This window comes from Anas acuta, chromosome 3 (assembly GCF_963932015.1).
Source record: "Anas acuta chromosome 3, bAnaAcu1.1, whole genome shotgun sequence".
In the NCBI taxonomy this organism is placed as follows: Eukaryota; Metazoa; Chordata; class Aves; order Anseriformes; family Anatidae; genus Anas; species Anas acuta.
Genome location: NC_088981.1, coordinates 102,417,607 through 102,438,768, shown reverse-complemented (window position 1 = coordinate 102,438,768; position 21,162 = coordinate 102,417,607). Strand labels below are relative to the sequence as shown.

At 44.1% G+C, this 21,162-nt stretch overlaps 1 protein-coding gene across 3 annotated transcripts in view; it reads right to left on the bottom strand.

Annotated features, from left to right (window-relative positions):
• ASAP2 (ArfGAP with SH3 domain, ankyrin repeat and PH domain 2) overlaps window positions 1-13,551 on the bottom strand; it is an 83,961-nt gene extending 70,410 nt beyond the window's left edge. For all 3 annotated transcript variants that reach the window (XM_068678550.1, XM_068678551.1, XM_068678552.1), the window contains exon 1: window positions 13,095-13,551. In XM_068678550.1, the coding sequence (XP_068534651.1) occupies window positions 13,095-13,220 (126 nt within the window). In that variant the 5' untranslated portion in view covers window positions 13,221-13,551. The remainder of the gene's footprint in view (window positions 1-13,094) is intronic.
• Between the last annotated feature and the right edge of the window lie 7,611 nt (window positions 13,552-21,162).

Here is a 21,162-nt window from a genome sequence, read left to right as displayed (position 1 = left end):
GTTGTAGTGAGAAATGTAATCCCTATTTACCTTCTCTTTTAACAATCTTACCACCCAAATTGCAGCGATCTGCTTTCAAAGCCAAGGCGAGCAGATTTCAGAGATCTCATAAGCAAAGGGAGACCTGATGCACTTACTCTTTACAGTGAGAGAAAGGATGTGGAAATAAAACTCATTTTTTTATTTCTTGTTTAATATTCAAGATGCACTAGCCCATTGCTGACACCCCATACCCACGTATTTAATACTGCATGCTTCCACTAAGATGCATCATTATATAAAATAAAATAACATTTTTCCAAGGTTCATGCTTCTGAAGACAAAGTTCCTGCGTTGAACAGCCCAGTAAACTTCAGCACTCCTATACCAGAGGTAAAACACTGCCATCCTCGTCCTGCAGGGACACTGCCCCAGCTCTGTGTTCACATTTCTGTCTGCAGCCCCCAAAGCCCTTCACAGTTCAGAGCCCAGCTGCTGGGAGAGGCTGATCCGTGCTCTGTATCGTTTCCTTTGCAGATTTCTCAATTCAGTGCTCTTTCCCCTAGGATTAAATCCTTTCATACAGCATCAGAACCAACAAGAATTAATCTCTGCAGAACGCAATGCCCTTTCATACAGCACATGATGAGCTCTTTCAATAGAGAATTCTGAGTTGTAGATGGGCATAATCATCAAATGAAACAATTTCCAGGTGCTCAGAGTTCCCTTATCAGTGGCCTGAATTAGTTTCAGTCGTCTTTCAATCTCTCTGTTTAAACCAGGCAGAGATCCCAGCTGCAATCCCTACAAAACAATCAAAAACTAAGTAGTAAGATTTCCCTATGTATGATGCACTTAATCCACCTTAAAAATGAAACCTCTGTGGTGTGTGTGCACAGATAAACTGGATGCAGTGAAGTGACCCATCCCTCCCCATCCAGCGCTTCTTTGACTCTAAAATTTATTTATCAAGTAATTCTCAGGGCTGGAAATTCACAAAGAAAAGAGCCTACAGCAATGCAGCACATTCAAACCTCTATCTCAGCAGACTTTTGAGAACTTTTCAACAGTAAGAGAACTACAGAACGGTTTGAGTTGGAAGGGACCTCGAAGCCATTGAATTCCACCCCCCTGCCATGGGCAGGGACACCTCCCACCAGCCCAGGTTGCCCAAAGCCCCATCCAGCCTGGCCTTGTGCACCTCCAGGGATGGGGCATCCACAGCTTCTCTGGGCAGCCTGTGCCAGCGCCTCACCACCCTCTGAGTAATTTTTCCTTATATCTCATCTAAACCTACCCTCTTTTAGTTTAAAGCTATCATCCCCTGGTCCTATCACTGCACTCCCTGACTTGGAGTCCCTCCCCAGCTCTCCTGTAGGCCCCCTGCAGGTACTGGAAGGCCTAAATAAATCAAGATCTGCATTACAAACATCTTTGGCTTGTATATATGTGACATATATATATATAGGAGGTGAAAGGGAATATAAGGCACACAAACTTTGTCCAATTTACGACACTCCTGCAACTTTTAGGATACAATATTCCTACAAGGAATGGCAGATAACTAGAGGGGATTCAGGAGACAAAGACAAATCACCTCGACAGTACCAGATCTCCCTAGGAAACACTGCACAAGCTGTTAAAATTAGGATACTGGCAGCATATTAATTACCACTGTTTTGTTTTCTTTACTGATGAGTTCCTTCCTTTTACATTTTAATGCATTTTGTACAGTTGCACTTGCCAGTTCTGACATGAAAGCTGTGTCCAATGATAAAACTAATTTTCTCCTGAAACATTACGAAATTATTTCTGTTCTCTAGCAGGGTCTGGACTTCAGCCTGGGATTTGCAGCCCTCCCCCCCATAACGCAGCGTATATATCGCCTTTGAAAATCTCTGCGTGGTTTCTCAGCGTTAATACATTTTTTTTGCAGTGGAAGAGGAACTGCGTGACAGCACAATTACCAGCGGCTAATGCAAATAAAAGATTAGCCCAGTTATGGCAATCAAACATTTGGGAACATCAATGTCTTCCTCTTTGGGCTAAATGGAAAAAGAAAGTGCATTCATTTCATTGTGGTGATGCCGTCATGCTGTAGCTATCTGGAAAGAGCTTGAGTTCCTGTTGCAAAAATCCCTAAAATAATAGCCTATTAATTTGCATTTAGGGAATTTGTTTTTAAATGGATGAACGCATCCATTTGTTTCAGGTGCCCAAGGAAAGAGCTCTCAGGACACTATTACAGCCTCGTAAACAATGACCTGAAGTTCTGCTGGAGTCTCAGCAGCTTTATATACAGCTACAATGAACAGTATGGGCACTCCTGTCACTAAGGGCACAAGTACAAGTGAATCTTAAGCCACACAGTTATTAGTGCATCTACAGTAGACATAAAATACCTATTTATACCATATTTGATGTAAAAATAAAAGCTTTCCATACAGGGTGACATCTGCCAAAATAATCAGGGAGTTCAAGTACACACAAATCTCTCTGAAATGCAGTGATTAGGAGCTTCCCTCCCCCACTGACCACTGGGAAGATAGGTAGCAGGCTGTGCTGGAGCCTAGGACAAAACCCAGCTCAACTTCTGCATGTAAAATCGCAGTAATTTAGAGCAGAGAGGCAGGGCTGTGCCTGGGAGCACTCCTGTTGCGTTCCTAAAAGAAATGGGAAACAGCTACTGGGCTGGTGCCTGAAACTCACGAGACAAGTGCCTGAAACTCCGCGACCTCACACCACCACCAAACCCACAGGGCTTGGGGAGGAGACGGCTGACACCAGCACAGAGCAAAAATCCTTACACGAGAAGCCCGCCAAGCAGAGCAGTTAAGTAACAGGAAAGCACAAACTAAGCAAAAGAATAAATGAAAGCAAAAGAAACGCAGCTCACAAAGGAGTTATTAATTCATTGCTGCTTGAGCGCTCCCCTCTTCAGCGCTGCTAGTGTCTAGCCTGCATGAAGCCAAGTGTGGGAGGACTCTGCTGTCCCTGGTTGTGTTGTTGTGTAACATACACCTACAGGGCTGTAAAACAAACAAATGATTAGAAACATGTGCTTCGCAAGGCTCTCTGCTGCATCTTTTTTGCATGTGACAACCAAACAGGGGCTCTGCGTTTGCATGGGCTAAGGAAATTTCCACTCGTCGTGCTAAAGCCCAACCGTAATCCTGTTTGATTGAAGGGGCTTAAAATGATTAGGAAATGCATTTGTTTTTCACTCGCCTTCCCTAAAACACAGTCTAAACTTCCTTAAAATTGCATATTCTAGGAAAGAAATCTTGCAGCAACAAAGAACATAAGCCATAAAACATGAGAAAATAATCCCCACGGATGTCCACGTCGCTTCGCCCCTTCTCTCCCTTCCTATACGCTCTCTAAATGTAGAACAAAGCTTCCAGGAACGTAAAAGTCATTTGCTCAGCTCTAATCACTTCAGCTGTTTGGATGTATCTGCACGCATGCTTAGCATAATGCCCAGACAGAATTATAGATTTCAGACCAGGACTCCATTGATAATCTCGTCTTTAATCGGGGAGAGCTGAGGGGTCCGCAAACAGCAGGTGCTTCTGTGCTCCGTGCTGCTCCGAGACAACAGGGAGCAGGGCTTCAGCTTTCCCCCTCGGTTCTCTGTTCTTCCTTGGGTTACGAAGTGAGATGCCAGAATTCACAGCAGAGGTTCTTTCACGTTAACTTTTCTCTTTTTTTTTTTTCTTTGGAGAGCTCTTTTTTTTTTTTTTTTTTTTTTAAAGAGCGCTCCAAAGAAATAGTTTCACCGCGCAACGTCACTTCCATAGTAAATATCTTCGTATCTCCGAGCTCTGTTTCACAAAAAGGAAAATTTTTCAAATTCTGCCCAACACCTACTGCCTCGAAAACAAAGCCTCCTGCTCTGGACAAGCACTACATAATGCTACCCAAGCTTCTGGCTGCAAAGCAGCGGTGCTTAAAAAAACATTGCTCTTCAGCTACTGCACCATATCTCAGTTCCTCCATCAATAAACTCTCCCCCGTAAGGCAAATTATTTTCTCTTTCCAAATACAATTAACTTTGAGACGTCCACAGCAGCTAACGAAGTCTGGGTAACACTTAATTCTCTCCACTTTCTGGACATGGATGCTCAGAACTCTTTCCACTCTCCTGAACTGTGGGGTAGGATGGGTCTGTGGTATCACCAGGCGGCCACTTTCCTCCATCGCTGCCCCTTCTCCATCTCCCCCGCCTGCCTCCTTCCCCTGCTGACCCTCTCCACGTTAGCCCTCTGCCCTTTGTGTCCTACTTTCTGCATCAACACCACTGCATTCTCCCTTCCCCTGCAGATCCCGGACGTTCTCATTTCTCTGAGCTTGCTTACACTCCTGACACCTGTCCTTCTGCCCCTCATAATGGGGCAGAGGGCAGCCCTGATGCTCCTCCACCCCACATATGCTACCACCGAGCTTTTGCTGCTGGATGATTCCCTCTCTCCAAGTTTGGTTTTAACCCTGACTCCCTTTTCTTGCTCTTCCCTTTTGACCCATCCTCATGCTACGTCACAAACAATCCAGCTACCTTCCGACTGTAATTTTCTTGCAGTCCCTTTTTCCGTTGCTTCCTAGCCAAGTTTACTCCTCCCCTCAACACCAACATTGACAGAAATTTCACGCAAGAAAGCTGGATTTAGTCCAAACAGAAGAAGCTGGTAGTTGTCTTAATCACAGGAAAATCTACTAGCTAACAGCAAAAACTCCTCCAGCTTACATCCCAGCAAGAGCTGCTGCATGCAGTGAGCACTTTGAATAGAGAAGAGCTTGAGCTCAGCGCTAGCAAATGTGAGAGCGTGGGGAAAAGGCTGGGGAAAACAAAAAACTTCCCCATCATCAGCTTGCAATGAGCTAAATGGTTACAAACAGCAAACTTCTGCTTCTCCCGTAACTTCACCCACACTTTCCAGACGGGTTTAAGAAAAAAAGCCTTGGAGAAAATGCACTGAAGCAGGGATTTTACCTTCACACGAAACCTGGCTGTAATCATCCCCTACAGCTTCAGACGCACAGTTCTCAGGGACTCAGTTTTTCGTAAGAAAGTGCCACCACATTGGACCCAGAGGAGCAGAACCACTGTTTAAACAAGTCTTAAAAATCAAGGCATTAAAGGAAGAAAAACGGGCTTAAGATCAGACATGACTTCAAAGCACTTTCCGAATCTTTTCAGAAGCCATTCATGGCCTAAACAATCACGTCAGCTCTCTGGTGCCCTCCCCGTGGCACCGCTGTCCGTCTCTGCTGCATTCTTCCGCAGCGTCCTGAGAAACTCCCCAAGCCCTTCATTCACCAGTTTTCCCTGTGTGAAGTTCTTGCACATCCGACTACAGCTTCAAAACTGAAAGCAAACATGAAAGCATGGTCTTCTGGCAACGGCAGTTGCTGAAAAGACCTTTTTGCAGTATTTTTCAAACATTTCTAAAAGCAGGAAGAGGAGCTGCTTACTTTGCTAGCCTGCCACTCACCCAGGGATACTGACAATCTTTATGAACATTTCTCCTCAATTTAACAGCCGTGGCCTGTGTCTCTGTACCTGTTGCCATAATTTTTATTAGCTGTAAATACTTCTTACTTCCATCCTGACTTTATTTTTACCCATCTGTGCTTACAATAGGTTATCATCCTAGTTTTCAGAGGATTTGTCAGGACTGTTTGCTCATCATCATCCTAATTCTTTCAGAATCCCTGAAAATAAGTTAACCAGCCCCAACAAATGGAGTGCTTCAAGCTCAGAGTTTTGTTCACTGATTTGCCAACTTGCATTTCTATTCCCACTATCCATTCCATCTTCTCCCCCACTCTGAGCTCCCAAACTGTGGCACAGCAATCACTGAGACCTGGCACTACCTGCATTACCCCTGCTACTACGTTCTAACCACGTAACATCCCTTCCTTCTCCCCTCTCAGCTCCACGTGCCGAAGGAATGGTTTTGTTTTCCTTACCGCCTGCTGCTATAGCTAAAGAAACCAGACTTCTCCAAATCTTACCCACACTTTTCAGGGTGCTACGTTCCTCTGATGACCTTTTTCTTTCCATTTCTGACAGGCTCTGCTCGTTTGTGACATTCTTCTCCAGGTGTTTCAAGTCCATAGTTGTTTTTTTTCCCCATAGTTTTCCCCTTTCCTGGGACGTTTCCTAAATATTTTTCGTGCTTTAGTAAATAAACTCTTCAGTTCTGCTGACTTAGCCAGCTCTCAGTTTAATGGCTTGCTCCTAAACACAACTTTTTGGCTTATTTTGCTTTGTTTTTGTTTTTAATTGCTTTGTTTGGCTTTTGACATACAATGAATCAACCCCTAATGATTCAACAAAACACTTTGCTCGTTTCCAGTCTCATCCGCAGCAGCCATTTGATTGCTGCCTTTAAATCAGCGACTCTCACAGCAGCTTCCCCTGCTCCTCCACGCTTCCTCCTGCAAAAATGAACATCTCGGCCTGTCATCACAGATGTCTGACCATAATGTAGCTGCAACACAGCTCGTGTTTTTCCCCCTTGCACTCTTCCTCCACGCCTGCAACGCCAGCACGCACTTTACCAGATTATAATAGCCAACAGGTTTTCTTGAAATGAAACCTACCACCAGCCACGCAGACTCCTCCTGCACAGTACCTCTGTTACACAGCTTAGAGCTTCTCACCATTTGATTTTGATTGTTACACAATTCTGGCCTTGACAAATACAGCCTTCCTCAGCCACATCCGTTCCTGATACTGCTAAAAAGCCTTTCATTTGTCTTCTGTGCAAAGCATCCCTCTCGGTACTTGCAATAACACTCTCTTTTGCAGCAGATGTAAGGGGATGGGTTTTGATTTTAATGCTCCCAAGCAGGCAGCACCAACCACCTCGGCACTTCTGATCCCCTTTCCTCTGATCAGACTTACCCCAGCCACCAGCACCCACTTGTTGTTTCAGAATCACACCCTCACGTTTTCCTACCTGGTAGTTTTGTTACCAACGCTTCTTTTTCACAGAACCTAAAAACTCTCCTGAGCTACACACGTCACTCAACAGAATGGGAAGGGGACTGGGGATGGAAGACGTTACCACAGCAGGAAAGCCCGAAGAAAGATTTCACCCAGCGAGTATCTCCCGACTTTCCACTTTTCTTCTTTTTTTCCCTGTCCACGGGAGAACGTTCTCCCCTCTCCAGCAGCATCCAGAACATAACATTTATTCGAAGCCAGTGAGGACAGAAAGCAAGTGAGGCCACTTGCTCATCCCTAAGGGAGGGCCTCAGGGGCTTGAAGCCCCGCTGAGCTCTAGGACCATGGACAGGGCTGCCTTGCCCCTTCCAGCACCCAGCCACCCAAGGGGGACAAGTCCAGGGAGCCCCCCCAGGAGAGGCAGGACAGAGCACTGAAACGCTCAGCAGCAGAGCTTTAAGAAAGGCAGAGGGAGGAGGAGACCAAGCAGCAACAAAATACAGGGAAGCTCCAGTGACAGCCAAGACAGTGGACGAAACAGCTACTCAGAATGGGGCCCAGGAATCAGGCTCTTGTCCTGACAAAACGAAGGCCCCACATTTACCAAGCACTGCTGGATATTCTGGTACAGAGAGAACAGCATGAACGAACAGAGAGGAACCTACAGTGGGTTAAACGGAAGCAGAAAGAATTATCCTCTTTCCATGTCTACTCTCTTTTATCAGCAGCACGAAGACAATCCAGTGAAGCTGGTTCTGAGAAATGCAACAGCACTACAGAAAAAGTTAGAAGATAAAAGCCACGGTTAGTAAAATAATTTGGGAACGTGTGTATTTTCCATTGATGCTCCTACCAGGAACAAGGCATTTGGTATTAGGAAGCAGATTCCCTGCTGGATGCACCAAGGTAAGGTGCACAGCATGACCTGAAATGGTTTTACCTGACTGCATTTTCTGTACCTTAGATGTTCAAGGCTGCGACTCTCTGTCTTATAACATGTGCAGAGCTCCAGCTGCAAACCTACAACTCAGTTCCTGTATTTCCCGAACTTCCATCTTCTATTTTCCTCTCAGAAAATAAACAAATTCCCACACTCCTTCTGAAATCATAACGCCATTTGTGTCATAATGACTTTTCCAGAAACTTCTCTGGATGCTAATGACAAACAAATATGACTCCAGAAAGGAAGCAGAAGTGGAAAACACAAAAGTCTTAAACAACACTGTATTTATGGAACTGTATTTGGTAATGAGCTAAGAAAAGCGTGCAAGTATGTTCTAGAAGGAGCACCACCTTATAGTGGGCACACAGATATATTTTAAGAGAAGGAAGTACACAGATAATAGCAGTAAGTTTTCCAAAATGCAATATAGCATGACATTTTCTACTACTTCTCAATCCACAAAAACATCATCACGCAGATTTCCGAAGCAAGACACTAACAAAAGTGTAATAGAAGACAGAACCCCTGTCCTGAAGCCCTAACAAACCAAAACCACCGAACAGGGCAAGTACAACTTTTGGTAACACATACGTGTATCCAGACTCACGTTCACTGATCCTTCCAAGCTGTTTTTACCTCTTGCCCTCGCTAGCTTTGCAGAACCACAGTGGAGCAGGGAGGATTAAAAAAACTCTAACATACAAGAGGAATTCAACAAGAGTCAATCCCTTACGCCTCTCTAAATCAGCTGAAAGCTGTGGGATTACCTTACAGGGGATGAAGTTGTTTTCATTTCTGATACAAAAATTTGTGTTGTAAGTGACAGTGAGGAAGGAGAGGACCTGATACTGAAACGACATGCTGCAGTCCCAGGAATTGAAATTACAAAACAAAACAAAAACGCCACACAACTACTCATTGTAACTGTTAAACGACAGACACACTGAGGTGCAATGGTCGTGGAACGGGACCTAGGGAAGAACAGCAAACACAGAGCCAAAATTACAAGTTATGGTGTTAACATTAATTCCACAGATTTTATAGAAATTCCTGGACAGGGGCTTTTAAACAAACCCCAAACAATTACACTTATCTACATGCAGCCAACAGAGGCCATCTTTGCCTACCACCATGCTCTTCCTTTTGCCTGTACGCTCTCCATCGTTCCACCACACATTTGTCCTGTCTACTTACAACACGTTCAGCGTGGTAGAAAGTGCTGCTGTGCTGGGGGAGACATTCCACTAACCTATTAAACTTCTGTCAGTGTTTCCATTCTCCTCTCTTCACGTGCTTCCTGTGAAGTTTAAGCAGGCAGGGCACATCAAACAACTCCCCATTTATAGGGTAGCCTGAACAAGAGCCCCCCTGCCCCTTCAATTTTGATCCAGAAGCACCTCACAATGGAAAAAAAAAGTAGGAAAAATAAATAATTCAGATTTTTGTGAGCTTTGGTTCCAGTCTTTTCTGGTAAGACTTAACCCATGCTTCAAAATAAAGCGGCACGCTTGGATACTGTTCATTAAATCACTCTGTAAAATAATAATTTCCCCAAATCTTTAGTAATCACTGGTATTAGGACCATTTTGCAGGCTCCGTTACAGTTTAGGGACTATTTTATTTAACGTAGAGCACATAAAAGAGAGAAGTATATGTTCCAAGTAATAGCAGCACTAAAACCAAAATTTGAAGCATTTGCAGCTTAAGAATGGTCACTACGCGGTTTCAGATCCTGTAATAAAGGGAGACCAGAAGCAGTGAGCTGAAAAGGCTGCATTTGTCAAACGAGATTACTGGTTTCAAGCAACCCCTCCCCCCGGCCATGTGACCACGCTCTGGACTGTATCAATTAAAACTTGTTTAATCTTAGTCATTATCATGCACGCAAAGATTAAACAGTAACCTGTAAGGCCTGAGCTGTACCGCTCACTGGTAACTTGGCTTCAGTGGGAGCTTAAGAGATCCCCATCGTTTTGGTAAGCAACATCCTCGTCTGAGAACAATACAGAAATGACACCATTCCTTGCCTTTGGAAATCACTCCGTGCCCCAGGAGCATGCCTTTCCTAATCCCTTTCCACTCCCGAAAGCGAAGGATCAGATTCTCTTCCTTGAATAGGCAGCGGTTTCCAAGCGTGTGCACTTCTGGGGATCTCAAAGACCGTAATGAGCGGTCTGTAATTAGTCTATACAATTACAGAAAACAGTAAGACTCCAAGTATTTCCAGCTGATATTAAAAATCAATCACACTTGGCAAACAACAGAGGTCAGTTCATCCGAGTTCAGGAAATGCTGATTTAAGGCAACACCAATGCCCACAGAGACCTAACTGGTAAATTATCCACACACCAGCGTCCAGCATCTCATCGATTTCCTCGCTTAACAAGCCCTTTACCACTCCATCACGGAAAGCCAGGCCTCATTAACGGAACTTTTAAGACATTATTAGATACCTGCTCATTAACTAAGACAGAGTTACAGAACTGGTAGCCAGCAGTGTTAGCGGTAAGCGCAGGAGGCTTCCCATTAGGATCTGGAAGCAGATATCTTTGTTTGCACAGAGGTGAACTCAGGCTACGAAGTCACACCAGCCCCCAGCTCCTGTGCTACCTCCCCGCGTCTCTGCCTGCGAGGGAGCACAGGGCATGAGGGAGGCTCCAGCTAGCTTCGTGCAGGCTCAGTCCGGTCCAGAACCAGATCACCTAGGAAAAGCAGATTAGGACATCCACTAAACAGCACTATTTACCACTCCGAGCTTTTTATTTTGTTGATTTAAGTATTAAGTTTTCATTTTCTGGGATCCCGAACTGCCTCCAGTTAATAAACCACCCCTTTCACAGTGGCTTTGTAAAATCAATCCCTACACAAAGCCAATAGTCAGCCAGGTTTCAACTTACCAATTAACCACGTTGAGTAACACATTCCCTAAATCATACAGAGCCAAACCTCCTCGTTTTCCATACCGTACCGTACGCTGCAGCAGAGTAGTGCACACTGGGAACTGATGCTTCACCGTGCTTGTGACACTGGAAATGCAGATGGGTTCCCTGCGTTACCTGTCCGTTTTGAGATGCCTTCTTTACTGAGTCTTTGTTCACAACCTCATAAACCAATTCTTGCCTAGCCTTTTGGAAGAAAAACATGCTGAGTGCTGACTTCTCTGTTACACAATTTATATCAACATTTTTATCAAAGGATCACATTTAACCTGAAAAACCAGGCACACTACATTGATGGACCTGAGTATTACCAAACCGAAGTAGTGTTATGTCTACAGATTTCACAGGTGTGAAACCATGAAAATTTGTTTGTTGTTCTTGACACATCAAAGCACAAAATAAATAAATAAAAAATCAGTAGTCACTTAAAGACATGCTGTAGGACATCAGCATGAACAGGCAGCAATTGCTGATATTTTGCCAAAAGCGCTAGGTAGATCAATAAGATTAAGAGAGCCATAGCCAGCACAATTTCTCATCATCTGCCTTGCAAACTTTACTTGGATCTGTAAGACACTAGGTCGTTCATTACCATCTGTATCAAAAAAAGCTAATTTTTGAAGTGTCTAATATCTGAAATATGCAGCGATACAAACTAACACTCAACATCCTGAGTTTCTTTACAAATCCAAGAGTGGTGTATCAGCGACCTGATACAAGAAGAATGCCAAGCATACAGATTAAATAAGAAAGGAATCCAGGGGAGCAAACTTTTCAACGCGTATCATTCTCCTAACATTAAAAAAAATTTCAAGATGCAACTCATTGATTTGAATTTTTAAAAGACCTTAAGATGCACAATGTAAGTTACAGATTCCATATCCTACGTACATTTTGTGAAAATTAACATGAAAGAGAAAACAGCCACGAAAAACAAAAACTTTTCTGAATTTTTCTCCTGAGAAATTATGTGACATTCTCACAGACATAGAGCTTGAGAAACTGAGGCTAAGACACAGACCAATTTTTGTGAGAGCTGTACAAAAAAAAAAAAAAACCACAAAATCTCTCAACCTAGAAAAACTGCTTTTGATCCCAATGCTTACACTAACTTCTATTTTGCGTCAATCACTTTTTAGGCAGCTCTACCTTACACCTTCTTCAGTGGTTCACTGTTATCGATATTCTTTAAGTCACCTTTCACAGAATCCTAGATACAAAACTGTTGATCTTAAGACTATCAGGCTAATAAGGTATAATTAAAGCCAGGCACTTAAGTGCAAGCTTGCATGGAAGAAAATTACCTCAGGAACAAAACAGTAATTCCTTCTGTGCAGATTATTTCGAATTCAGCTCCTTGCTTTAGTGGTTTTGGGAACTGGCAAAACAGGAAAATCTTGAAAAGGGTGTTTAAACACCTAACCCGGGTTTTGTTCGCTTAATAATCCATTGCTAGTGGCAGCTCTTTTGTAAGAAGGGCCACTAACTACTGACAGGGCTCTTTCGCTGAAGAGGCTCTTTCCCAAAGCCACGCTTAGCGCAAAAACAAACCAGCTCCGCTCACACACACACCGCCAGAACTGATGTAACAGGTAGACGGGGCAAATGAATCCACATCACAACTCTCCCCTCCCACAAGTTTCTTCAGGGAAGCTGCTGGAGGAGGCAGGCTGCAGAGAGGCTCCTTTCATTGTGTGCACGGGGCTGGGACGAGGAATGTGCTCCAACTGTGTTCAGACCTGTCCCAGCTCCCCGGCTGGTGGGAAACGGCAGGGAAAAAGGGCTCCGTCTCCGCTGGCAGCCGCCCTCCTCTCCTCCTCTCCCCAGCAGCTTCGGCTGCCTTGCAGGGAAGGCGAACAGCTCTGCAGCAAGCCCGGCTGGCTATGGGGAGACAAAACGAAGGGGCTCAGCCCCCCGGGGGGCAGCTTTTGGGGCGGCTGCAGGGCTCCTGAGGGCAGCTCACCTCAGCACACACGCCTCGGGGGGGTAAATCGGGGCTGGAAGGAGGATCCAACCCCACCTGTGCCAGCCCGAGTCCCCCCCAAAAATGGCTCGGGGGGGCCTGGGGGGGGCAGCGCCTCGTCCCTTCCCCCTTCCCTTTCTTCCCCGTGCCCGGGCGGCCGAGCCCCGTTTCCTCACGGCGGCGGCCGAGGGCGCTGCTCGGGGCCGGGCGGGGCCGCGGCCAGGCCGAGGGGGCTGCGCCCCTCTTCCCTTCCTTCCCCTTCCCCTTCTCCCTTTCCCCTTTCCTCCTTCCCTTCCCTGCCCTCCTCCCCGGGCTCACCTCCTCGATGGCCGCCACCGTGTTCCTGCACTGGGCCATCCGGGTGGTGAAGTTGGAGGCGGTGGGCGACTTGTAATCCTCATTGGTCTCGGACACGAATTCCGACACGGAGATCTGGTCCGGCATGGCGGGGCGGGGATGAGGGGAGGGCAGAGGGGAGGGGAAGATGGGGGGGGGGAAAGCGGGCGGCTCCGGGGTGTGTGGGGGGGGAAGGGAGGGCCGATGGGGGGCTCCCCCCCCCCTCACATCGCTCGGCAACCGGCGGCGGCAGCGCCCTCCCGGCCGTTGTTCCTCCGCCGCCACACAAGGAAATTCCCCGCACCCACACTCCTCCTCCTCCTCCTCCTCCTCCTCCTCTTCCTCCTCCCCGCCCGGGCACGCAGCACCGGGAGCTGGGCACACGCCCAACGGTGGTGGCGGCGGCGGGGAGCTGGCTCCTCACCCCGCCTTCCTCCCCTCCCTCCTCCTCCTCCTCCTCCTCCCCCCTCACACACCGACACACGCGCACAGGGCGCCCCTCGCCCCCCGCCGCCCGCCCGCCCTCAGAAGATGGCGGCCCCCTGCCCAGCCCGCCTCGCCTTCATCGCCCCCCCCCTCACACACACACACACACACCGCCACGGCGGGCACCGGCCGTGCGATTAAAAAATGGGTTTAACAACAGCGAGCACAAGGCTGGGGAGGGTGGGGTGCTACCTGCTGCAAGGGTGGAGCGCCTCAGGTGGCCGCCTTGTCCCTGTGTGGCGGCCGGCAGGTAGCAGGGATGTCCTCCTCCTCCTCCTCCTCATCCTCCTCATCCTCCTTCTCATCCTCCTCCTCATCATCCTCTTCATTCCCCTCTCCCTTCTCCTTCTCCTCCTTTCTTCTCCTCATCCTTCTCCTCCTCATCTCCTTCTCCACCTTTCCACAGCAGAAAGTGATTTCTCTTAAGAGTTCACTTGCATAGTTCCAAAGGAAAGTTTGAGAAATGCTGTCATTCCCAAGAGGTCCACGCAAAAAATAATAAAAAATACTTGCAGACTAAGTTAACGTTTGTGTCTTGTTTCTTAGAAAGCTTTTTTTTTTTTTTCTTTTTTCTGTGCTGGAAGGGGAAGCGTTGTTAGCACAGCAGATGCTTTTTGTGCTTTTTTCTCTGAAGCCACATGGATGAATTGAGGCTGAAAATGCAAAAAGCAATCCCAACTGCGGGATTCGTGACTAAGGCAGCAGAAAGGAGATAGACAAGGTGTCACCATGCAGGCACGGTGCCTGTGTTAGAAATACAAGGATGTGATCTACAGTGGCGATCTCTCCCGGCCTCAAAGCCCTCAGGATTTCCAGCCTGTTAGTGCAGAAAGCTTTGGAAGTTTGTATTTTGACCCAGGAACTCCCCAGTGGCTTTTCACTCCCCTCTGGTGCTACAGTTATTAGCTTTCTATGAGTGATTCTTTATTACTGTGATTTAAAACTCCCCGGGGAATTCAGATGTGTAAGCAGGTACTCTTTCGCTGCACTTTGTAAAATGTCCAAGTACATAACTGCAGGCCGAACCAGATGTTACTTCCCCTTGCAATCCTTCTAGCGCTGTGTTAGGTTCTCCTTTAACACAAACGGTGAAGTTTGTTAACCACATTTCTTCTACTGACTGTAATAAAGCAGACAAATGAACAGTGACTATCTGCATACGCTTTCCTTTATTTAACTCTTACTAGTTTTTCTTTATTTTCTCTTATAAAAATCACTGCACTTATTTTCTGTCTCCATAGAATTTTATATTATAAACCTCTCTCTTTGTTAAGACTTGTATATGTTTCAGTTAATGGGGCATGTACATGTGTAAAGTGTTTCAGTGCTAATGTGTAAAACTTCTTGTCTGTGTGTGACCAGGCTTAGCATAAATACTCATTCTTCCTAAAAATACATCTAATACTATATCTTAATTTTTGTATCATCAGCTGATGGTGATACCATTAGAGCAATACCTAACATCGCACTATTAATCTAAATTTTGGAAACACTCGCATTCTCAAACTATCATATCTTTCAATGTGACATATTTACTTACAAAATTTGAAGGGGATTAAAAACTTGAGGACCAAAAGGCAAGTAATACTAGACTTTAATGTTTTGCAACAGCTGTATCTGATATAGTCCAAACCAGCAGCATATCAATGATGTCCCCAGCAGTTGCATCTTCAGCCTGATACTATATGCACCTAAGGCAGTATCCTTATACAATGAAGCCTTAAATTCTATACACCATATTTATGCAGCAGATTAGATTGGATGATTTCAGCAGTATCTCTTGATCTTTTAATGGTTTCAAATATTTGGCATCCCAATGAACCTGCCAGGTACTTTGGTCTGTCTTTTTGCTTGAAACATTATGCATTTCACTCAACTCTCCTTTATCCTGGAGCTAAAGACTTGTGCTTGGTTTGTTCTTGAAGGTTTTCCACTAGATATCCAATCTTAAGACTCAAAAGTTTGGAGAACCTGCTGCTTCTACCAGTGTTTTATGACAACAGTTAGTTGCAATTACTGTGTTCCAGCTATTGCTTGGTACTACAACTTTTTTGGTACTTGTGCATTTCTCCGTATGACTATTCTTACACACCATAGTGAGATTGTTTCTCAGTTTTGTTTCTTGGTAAAGCAGGCTGATCGACTCCTCTTTTTGAAAGAGGGCAAAGCTGACTTGAATTGCTTTGTATTGGCCACAACCCAAGACTGTGTACACAGATGGTGACTGTGGGTCAACTGACATGTGGTAGCTTGTTACTCTGCCGTAACGCTTTTATTAGTGTGTGCCAGTCCCGCGTCTCTCACTGAAAGGGTATTTTCTCAGCCCTTCAATCTTTTTTATAGTTCTAACACCTCAGTAAATTAGGTTTTGGTTCCCTGTTCCCTCACTGATACATTCAAGTTTCACAAGAATTTTTGGTCCCAGTATGATAGTGGTTCAGCTCTGTCCTCTACATATTTATGAGCAATACTTAATTGCAGCATCCAACCCCATTATTTTGGTTTGTAAGTAAGTGGTCCAGTAGAATGTCTCATTACAATGTCCTAAAGTCTGCAGGTTGCTCTGCTGAAAAGCATCTAAACTTGTGGTTATTCATAGACCACATCTCTATAGAGCGGTGTGAAATACCAGGGTTTATTTAGGTCTCTCTCACTTTCAGAGGATATGAAAATCGGGAAACTTGGTTTGTACAAAAATTTCATCCTATGCTGACTTCAAAACAATATTAACAGTTTCATCGATGGGTATTGTTAAAAGCATGAGTTAGACCTTCAAAATCACAAGGTAGATTTAAAATAACATTCCCCTCTCCTGCCACCCCCCCTTTTTTTTTAGCCTTTAGAAATTTTATCTGTGTAAAAAAAATACTGATTTCTATCACTGTCAGTAAGTAAAAGCACAAACCACAGACCAGGTGCTATACAAGTACAAAAGAATAAGGCAGTCTCTGGGGATCTTAGCTAGTGGGAAAGCAATTGAGTGAATATAAGGAAATACTGGGCCATAACTGGTCTGTATGGGGGTCTGTGATCTTGGCACGCTATTATCCAAATGTTTCCGAAGACATTTTAAGTAGGGTCTTCGAGAAAGACTATGAGATAGATTTGGGGTGTTTAAGGGGGAATCATTACGAGAAGGAGGGTTAGTGTGAGAGGAAGCACTTAAGACTTGACTCCTTGAGGTTTAACAGTTCGAAGCTGGAGGTTAGCATCATGGATCAGAGGCAAAAGTTAACGTCTGTTTCACGAAAGGGCATGCAGAAGGAGTTGTAAGAATAGCAAGGAGAAAAAATATGATGAGCTGGTTAGCATAGTCGATGATCCCTTAAGCAGCTGCCTGGAATAGGACTCAAAATGTGTAGGGATTTCTTTTTCCACAGTAGTCATGTGTCATTATTGCCCTTTACTGACTAGCTCAATAACAATTCTTTCATGGTAGTTGCTCTCTCTCTCTTTCTTATCAATGTTTTTTCACAGAATTTCTTTCTTTGATAACTTCAGAAGGTCTTGGGAAATATTTTTCCTTGGCCTTTGTAATGTACTTGGTATTTTACAGGGATTCTTGATTAATTCTATCAAAGGTGTGGTTTGAGGAAATGCAACAAGAAAGTGGTTCATAGAAAATCTCATTGGCCTTGTTTATCTTCAAACTTAAAAAATAAGCACTCATATAGATGTAGTCTGTCAGCTGCTAATTACTGGGTGACAATTTTCAGGCAGGTAGGTGCTAAATTCAGAAATGTATGAGTACATGCAAGTTGGAGCAGATAGGTTATACACTGTGTGATAAGCCCTGTTACTCGATCCTGTGATTTTATCCAAAGTCTTCTTAAGATATTTATTACTTTACTTGGAGTATCAGTTCCTGGTGTTCAGTGTTCAGATAAGCACTTTCAAAACAGACTCCACTCTCCAAAACCAGTTCCCATAGTTTTAGAGAAAGGCTGCTAGTTGTGATTTCAAAAGGTACAAAACCCTAAAAGAGCAGACATTTGGTTATTTTTAAATTACACCTGTGATTTTTAGGGTCTAACTCATGTTTTAATGATACTAATTACAGTGTGTAGCAGCTTTAGAATAACAGTGTCTACTGTTTAAGAATGAACTCCTGGCATTATTCTGTTGAAAATAGTTCCTATCTGAAAATGTTGGATTTGCTCTCATGTGTGTATTTGTGGAGATTTATTTCCACAGATGTGTTGCACCTCTGTCTAAAAATTCTGCAAATTAAGTTAACTCAGAAAAGGATATTTTTTCAGGTGTTTTTGAATTTGGAAGTGCCTACTTGGGAGCCGATGTTGCAAGCATGTGCGGTATGTACTTTTCTCACTCTTAATAGGTATTCATGTTCCATTGCATTGCTCTCTCAGACTTTTGTGGGTAATTTATAAAGATCTATTTTCCCTAGTATTGTAATAACAACACTTAGTAACATGATGTAGACAAGGGCAAGAAAAAAAAAAAAAAAAAGACTACTGATATTTTGTGCAATTTCTTGCTTCTTCCAGAAGATGCTCTTTTAACCAGTAGCAGGGGAGTGTGCTACTTAAACAGTGAAATCAAACACGTCTCGGTCTGTAAACCTGTCAGTGTAATGGAAATTTTACTTACTGAACTTTGGCAGAACTTCACCTTTTAATATTTAAATTTGGTAATGATATCTTGTTATCACCGCATTTGTAAGGCGTGCCCTGGATGACCGTGTGTATTCCAATGTGTTATATAAGAATGTTTTAGGTTTTTGGAATCCAATGTTCACTTTAGTTGGTCAAACTGATTATTTCCATGCTGCTATTTCAGGATGCCTTCAAGAGCTGCCCCCCTCATGATGCCTCAGGCTGGATTGTGTTGTGTGGATCAAGCTTCAGGCCCCTGGGCCATCTCTAGCATGTGAATCAGATGGGAAGCCCTCAGGGAGAACAACTGCTGAAGAGTTACCTTGCTACAGACACAGAAAGGTTGTTCAGATACTCATGCTGTACAGATTGTATTTCCACTGCATACCTTCACTTCACCCTTTGTCATTATCCCTCACTCCCACAGCCTCTGGGTCTTTACACTGGTTTCATAAACCAGCCTGTTAATAAAAGGGCAGGAGGGCAATATCAGAAGAGGGAAACTCAGTATTGCTAGTACCTAGGCAATCTTAGATCCTGCTGCATTCACAGCATTCACAAGAACAAGCACATTTTTGGAAAGTAATTCCCAAAGTTTCATGTCACCCCTAGACTAGTACCACATCCGTCCTGTTGGTAGCTCAAGAGTGTCCAAAGAAGGTAATGCACTGGAGCTGAACTGCCTTTCTGTAGCTTGCCTTTTTGATCTTATTCTGATAATGCAGCTTCAGATCACCAATGAAAATATCCAAGATCTGTCTGTGAGCCACTTACCAGACCATATTCAGTACACCGTGCTTTGTTGTATCAGCTCCTTGGCATATAATTTGCAATAAGGTGATTTATATTCTAAGAAATTGCAGAATTACAATTCAGTCACAGAATCAGCAGTGTTCTCTGTCTTCAGGTGACAGGAATGACATGGAAGTCAACTGAATCATGTTTCAGAATAAAGAGACACTAGGTCCCTTGGGCACAATGTGAAGAAACAGGAGGAATATTCCTGGATTCAGGAATTAAAAAAATAAATAAATAAAAAGGAAAAAAATGTATTGTTTTCAAACACAAAGGGCCTTTTATTTGTCTCATAATTTTGCTGTCAAGGAGAGGCTCCTGAAAGTCAGTTCAGAAAATAACAGTGCTTCATTGCACCACTGGAATTTGAATTTAGAATCTAGATAAAAAATCTTGAAGGTGGTCTCTCTCCAAAAAGACAGCTCGAAATGCTATGAAACCCCAGGATATTAAATACAATTCTATCTGGCTAGGGCCTGAGCAGCACAGAGGAAGTAGGACTGTCAAAAAAGGGAACTAAAACTGAAGTTTACCTGGTTTTAACATGTAATCTAAGTATAGAAATTCAGAGTAAAGAGAACTAAAACTGAAGTTTACCTGGTTTTAACAGGTAATGTAAGTGTAGAAATTCAGAGTTTCCCCATTGCAGTGAAGCTTGGCTCAAAACAAAGTAGAATTTTACAGAAAAACATGCTATGTTTGGTCTCCCAGTCTCCCAATCAGAGTGAAGCACATGTAATCATGTACTTTGTGAATGTCTGCTAAATCAAATATGACAACCTTTAAAGTAGAGAACATATTAATAAACAAAAGTAAGTCTTATAGCCTGAAGTCTCCTAGCCTTGTAGGGTAAAGTCCTCACCTTACCTACTCAACCTTCTGTCAGATAATTTGCCTTGAATGGGAACGATCAGGCAGTGATGAAGTAGCTGCCTTGGATGCCTTTAAGCAGCCATCTTTTGCTGCCTTGGTTGCTCGCCCAATGCTGGTATTCAGGAATCCAAGGAAAATGGCAGGTAAACTAACATTTTTTGTTGGTTTACCGTGCAGGGCAACTACCTTGTGATGGGGGACATGGCAGGCAGTGCAGAAAGGAATTCCCTTCAGAGGTCATAGTCCCACTCTTGTGATCTGCCTAAACAAGGTCCTGCAGGTGTTCCTGATGGTTGTACTTTGCTGGTCTGGAACTTCAGGACTAGAAAGGGCCTGGATTGTCCTAGAAGTGCTTATGCCACTCTGAGTAATAGTAAAAAGAGCCTACAGAGACTGTACAACTTGGACCAGGAGGCTTCTCAGGCAGGAAGGATTCTGTGGAGAAGGTCATTCCCTCAAGTCATACCAAGGAGACATAGTTTGTATAGCACCATGAAATCTGTGACTACGTGGATAATGAGAGAGAAAAAGAGGGTATGGTCAAAAAAACTCAACATTTTCCTTGTGGATTGCTAAGAGGTGGCCAGACTGTTAGGAAGGAAATCTTAAATGACTTTCACAAATTTTTAAAAAATACTAGTACAGCCGTAGGTGGAAACTTATCTAGGATATGGGTGCAGTGCAGTAAGAACACTGTGTCAGAGCAGAGCTCTTCCTTTTATAGTCAGTGAGGAAATAATGTGTTATCTATATAAATTATCTTAGGCAAGCAACATAGCACGCACGTCTGCTGGTTACGCACAGTCACACTAACTCCTGACCTTTGTCAAGGGAAAGCCCTGATTCCCTTCTCACTCCTGAATCTCCTCACCACAAGCTTGTTTTGGCTGTCTTTTGAGGTTACTCATACTGTTAATAAGTTTCGGTCCATGTTTGTTTTTTCTTAACACTATATCCTAGCACTTGACATACTCAAATGTGGGGTAAGTTAAGGTGAGGTGTCTTTGTGGCCTACAAACTTCAGCCCAAGGGATACTGCTGGAGAAAGGGGAAGTGAGAGTGAAGACGAGGAGTAGACAAAAATTAGGTTTATACTGTCCTTACTTACTAGTACTGTCTACACTGTTGCCGTTATGGCCTACTCTCTTTACTTCTAAGGCATCCCACCAAGGAGACACTTTGCCAGACGTCACAGTTTTAGAACGGCGATGACTCTTTGTTTATTATTCCATGAGATTGTGCAGTATGAGACATCATCCTGAGGCAATTACCAACCCTAT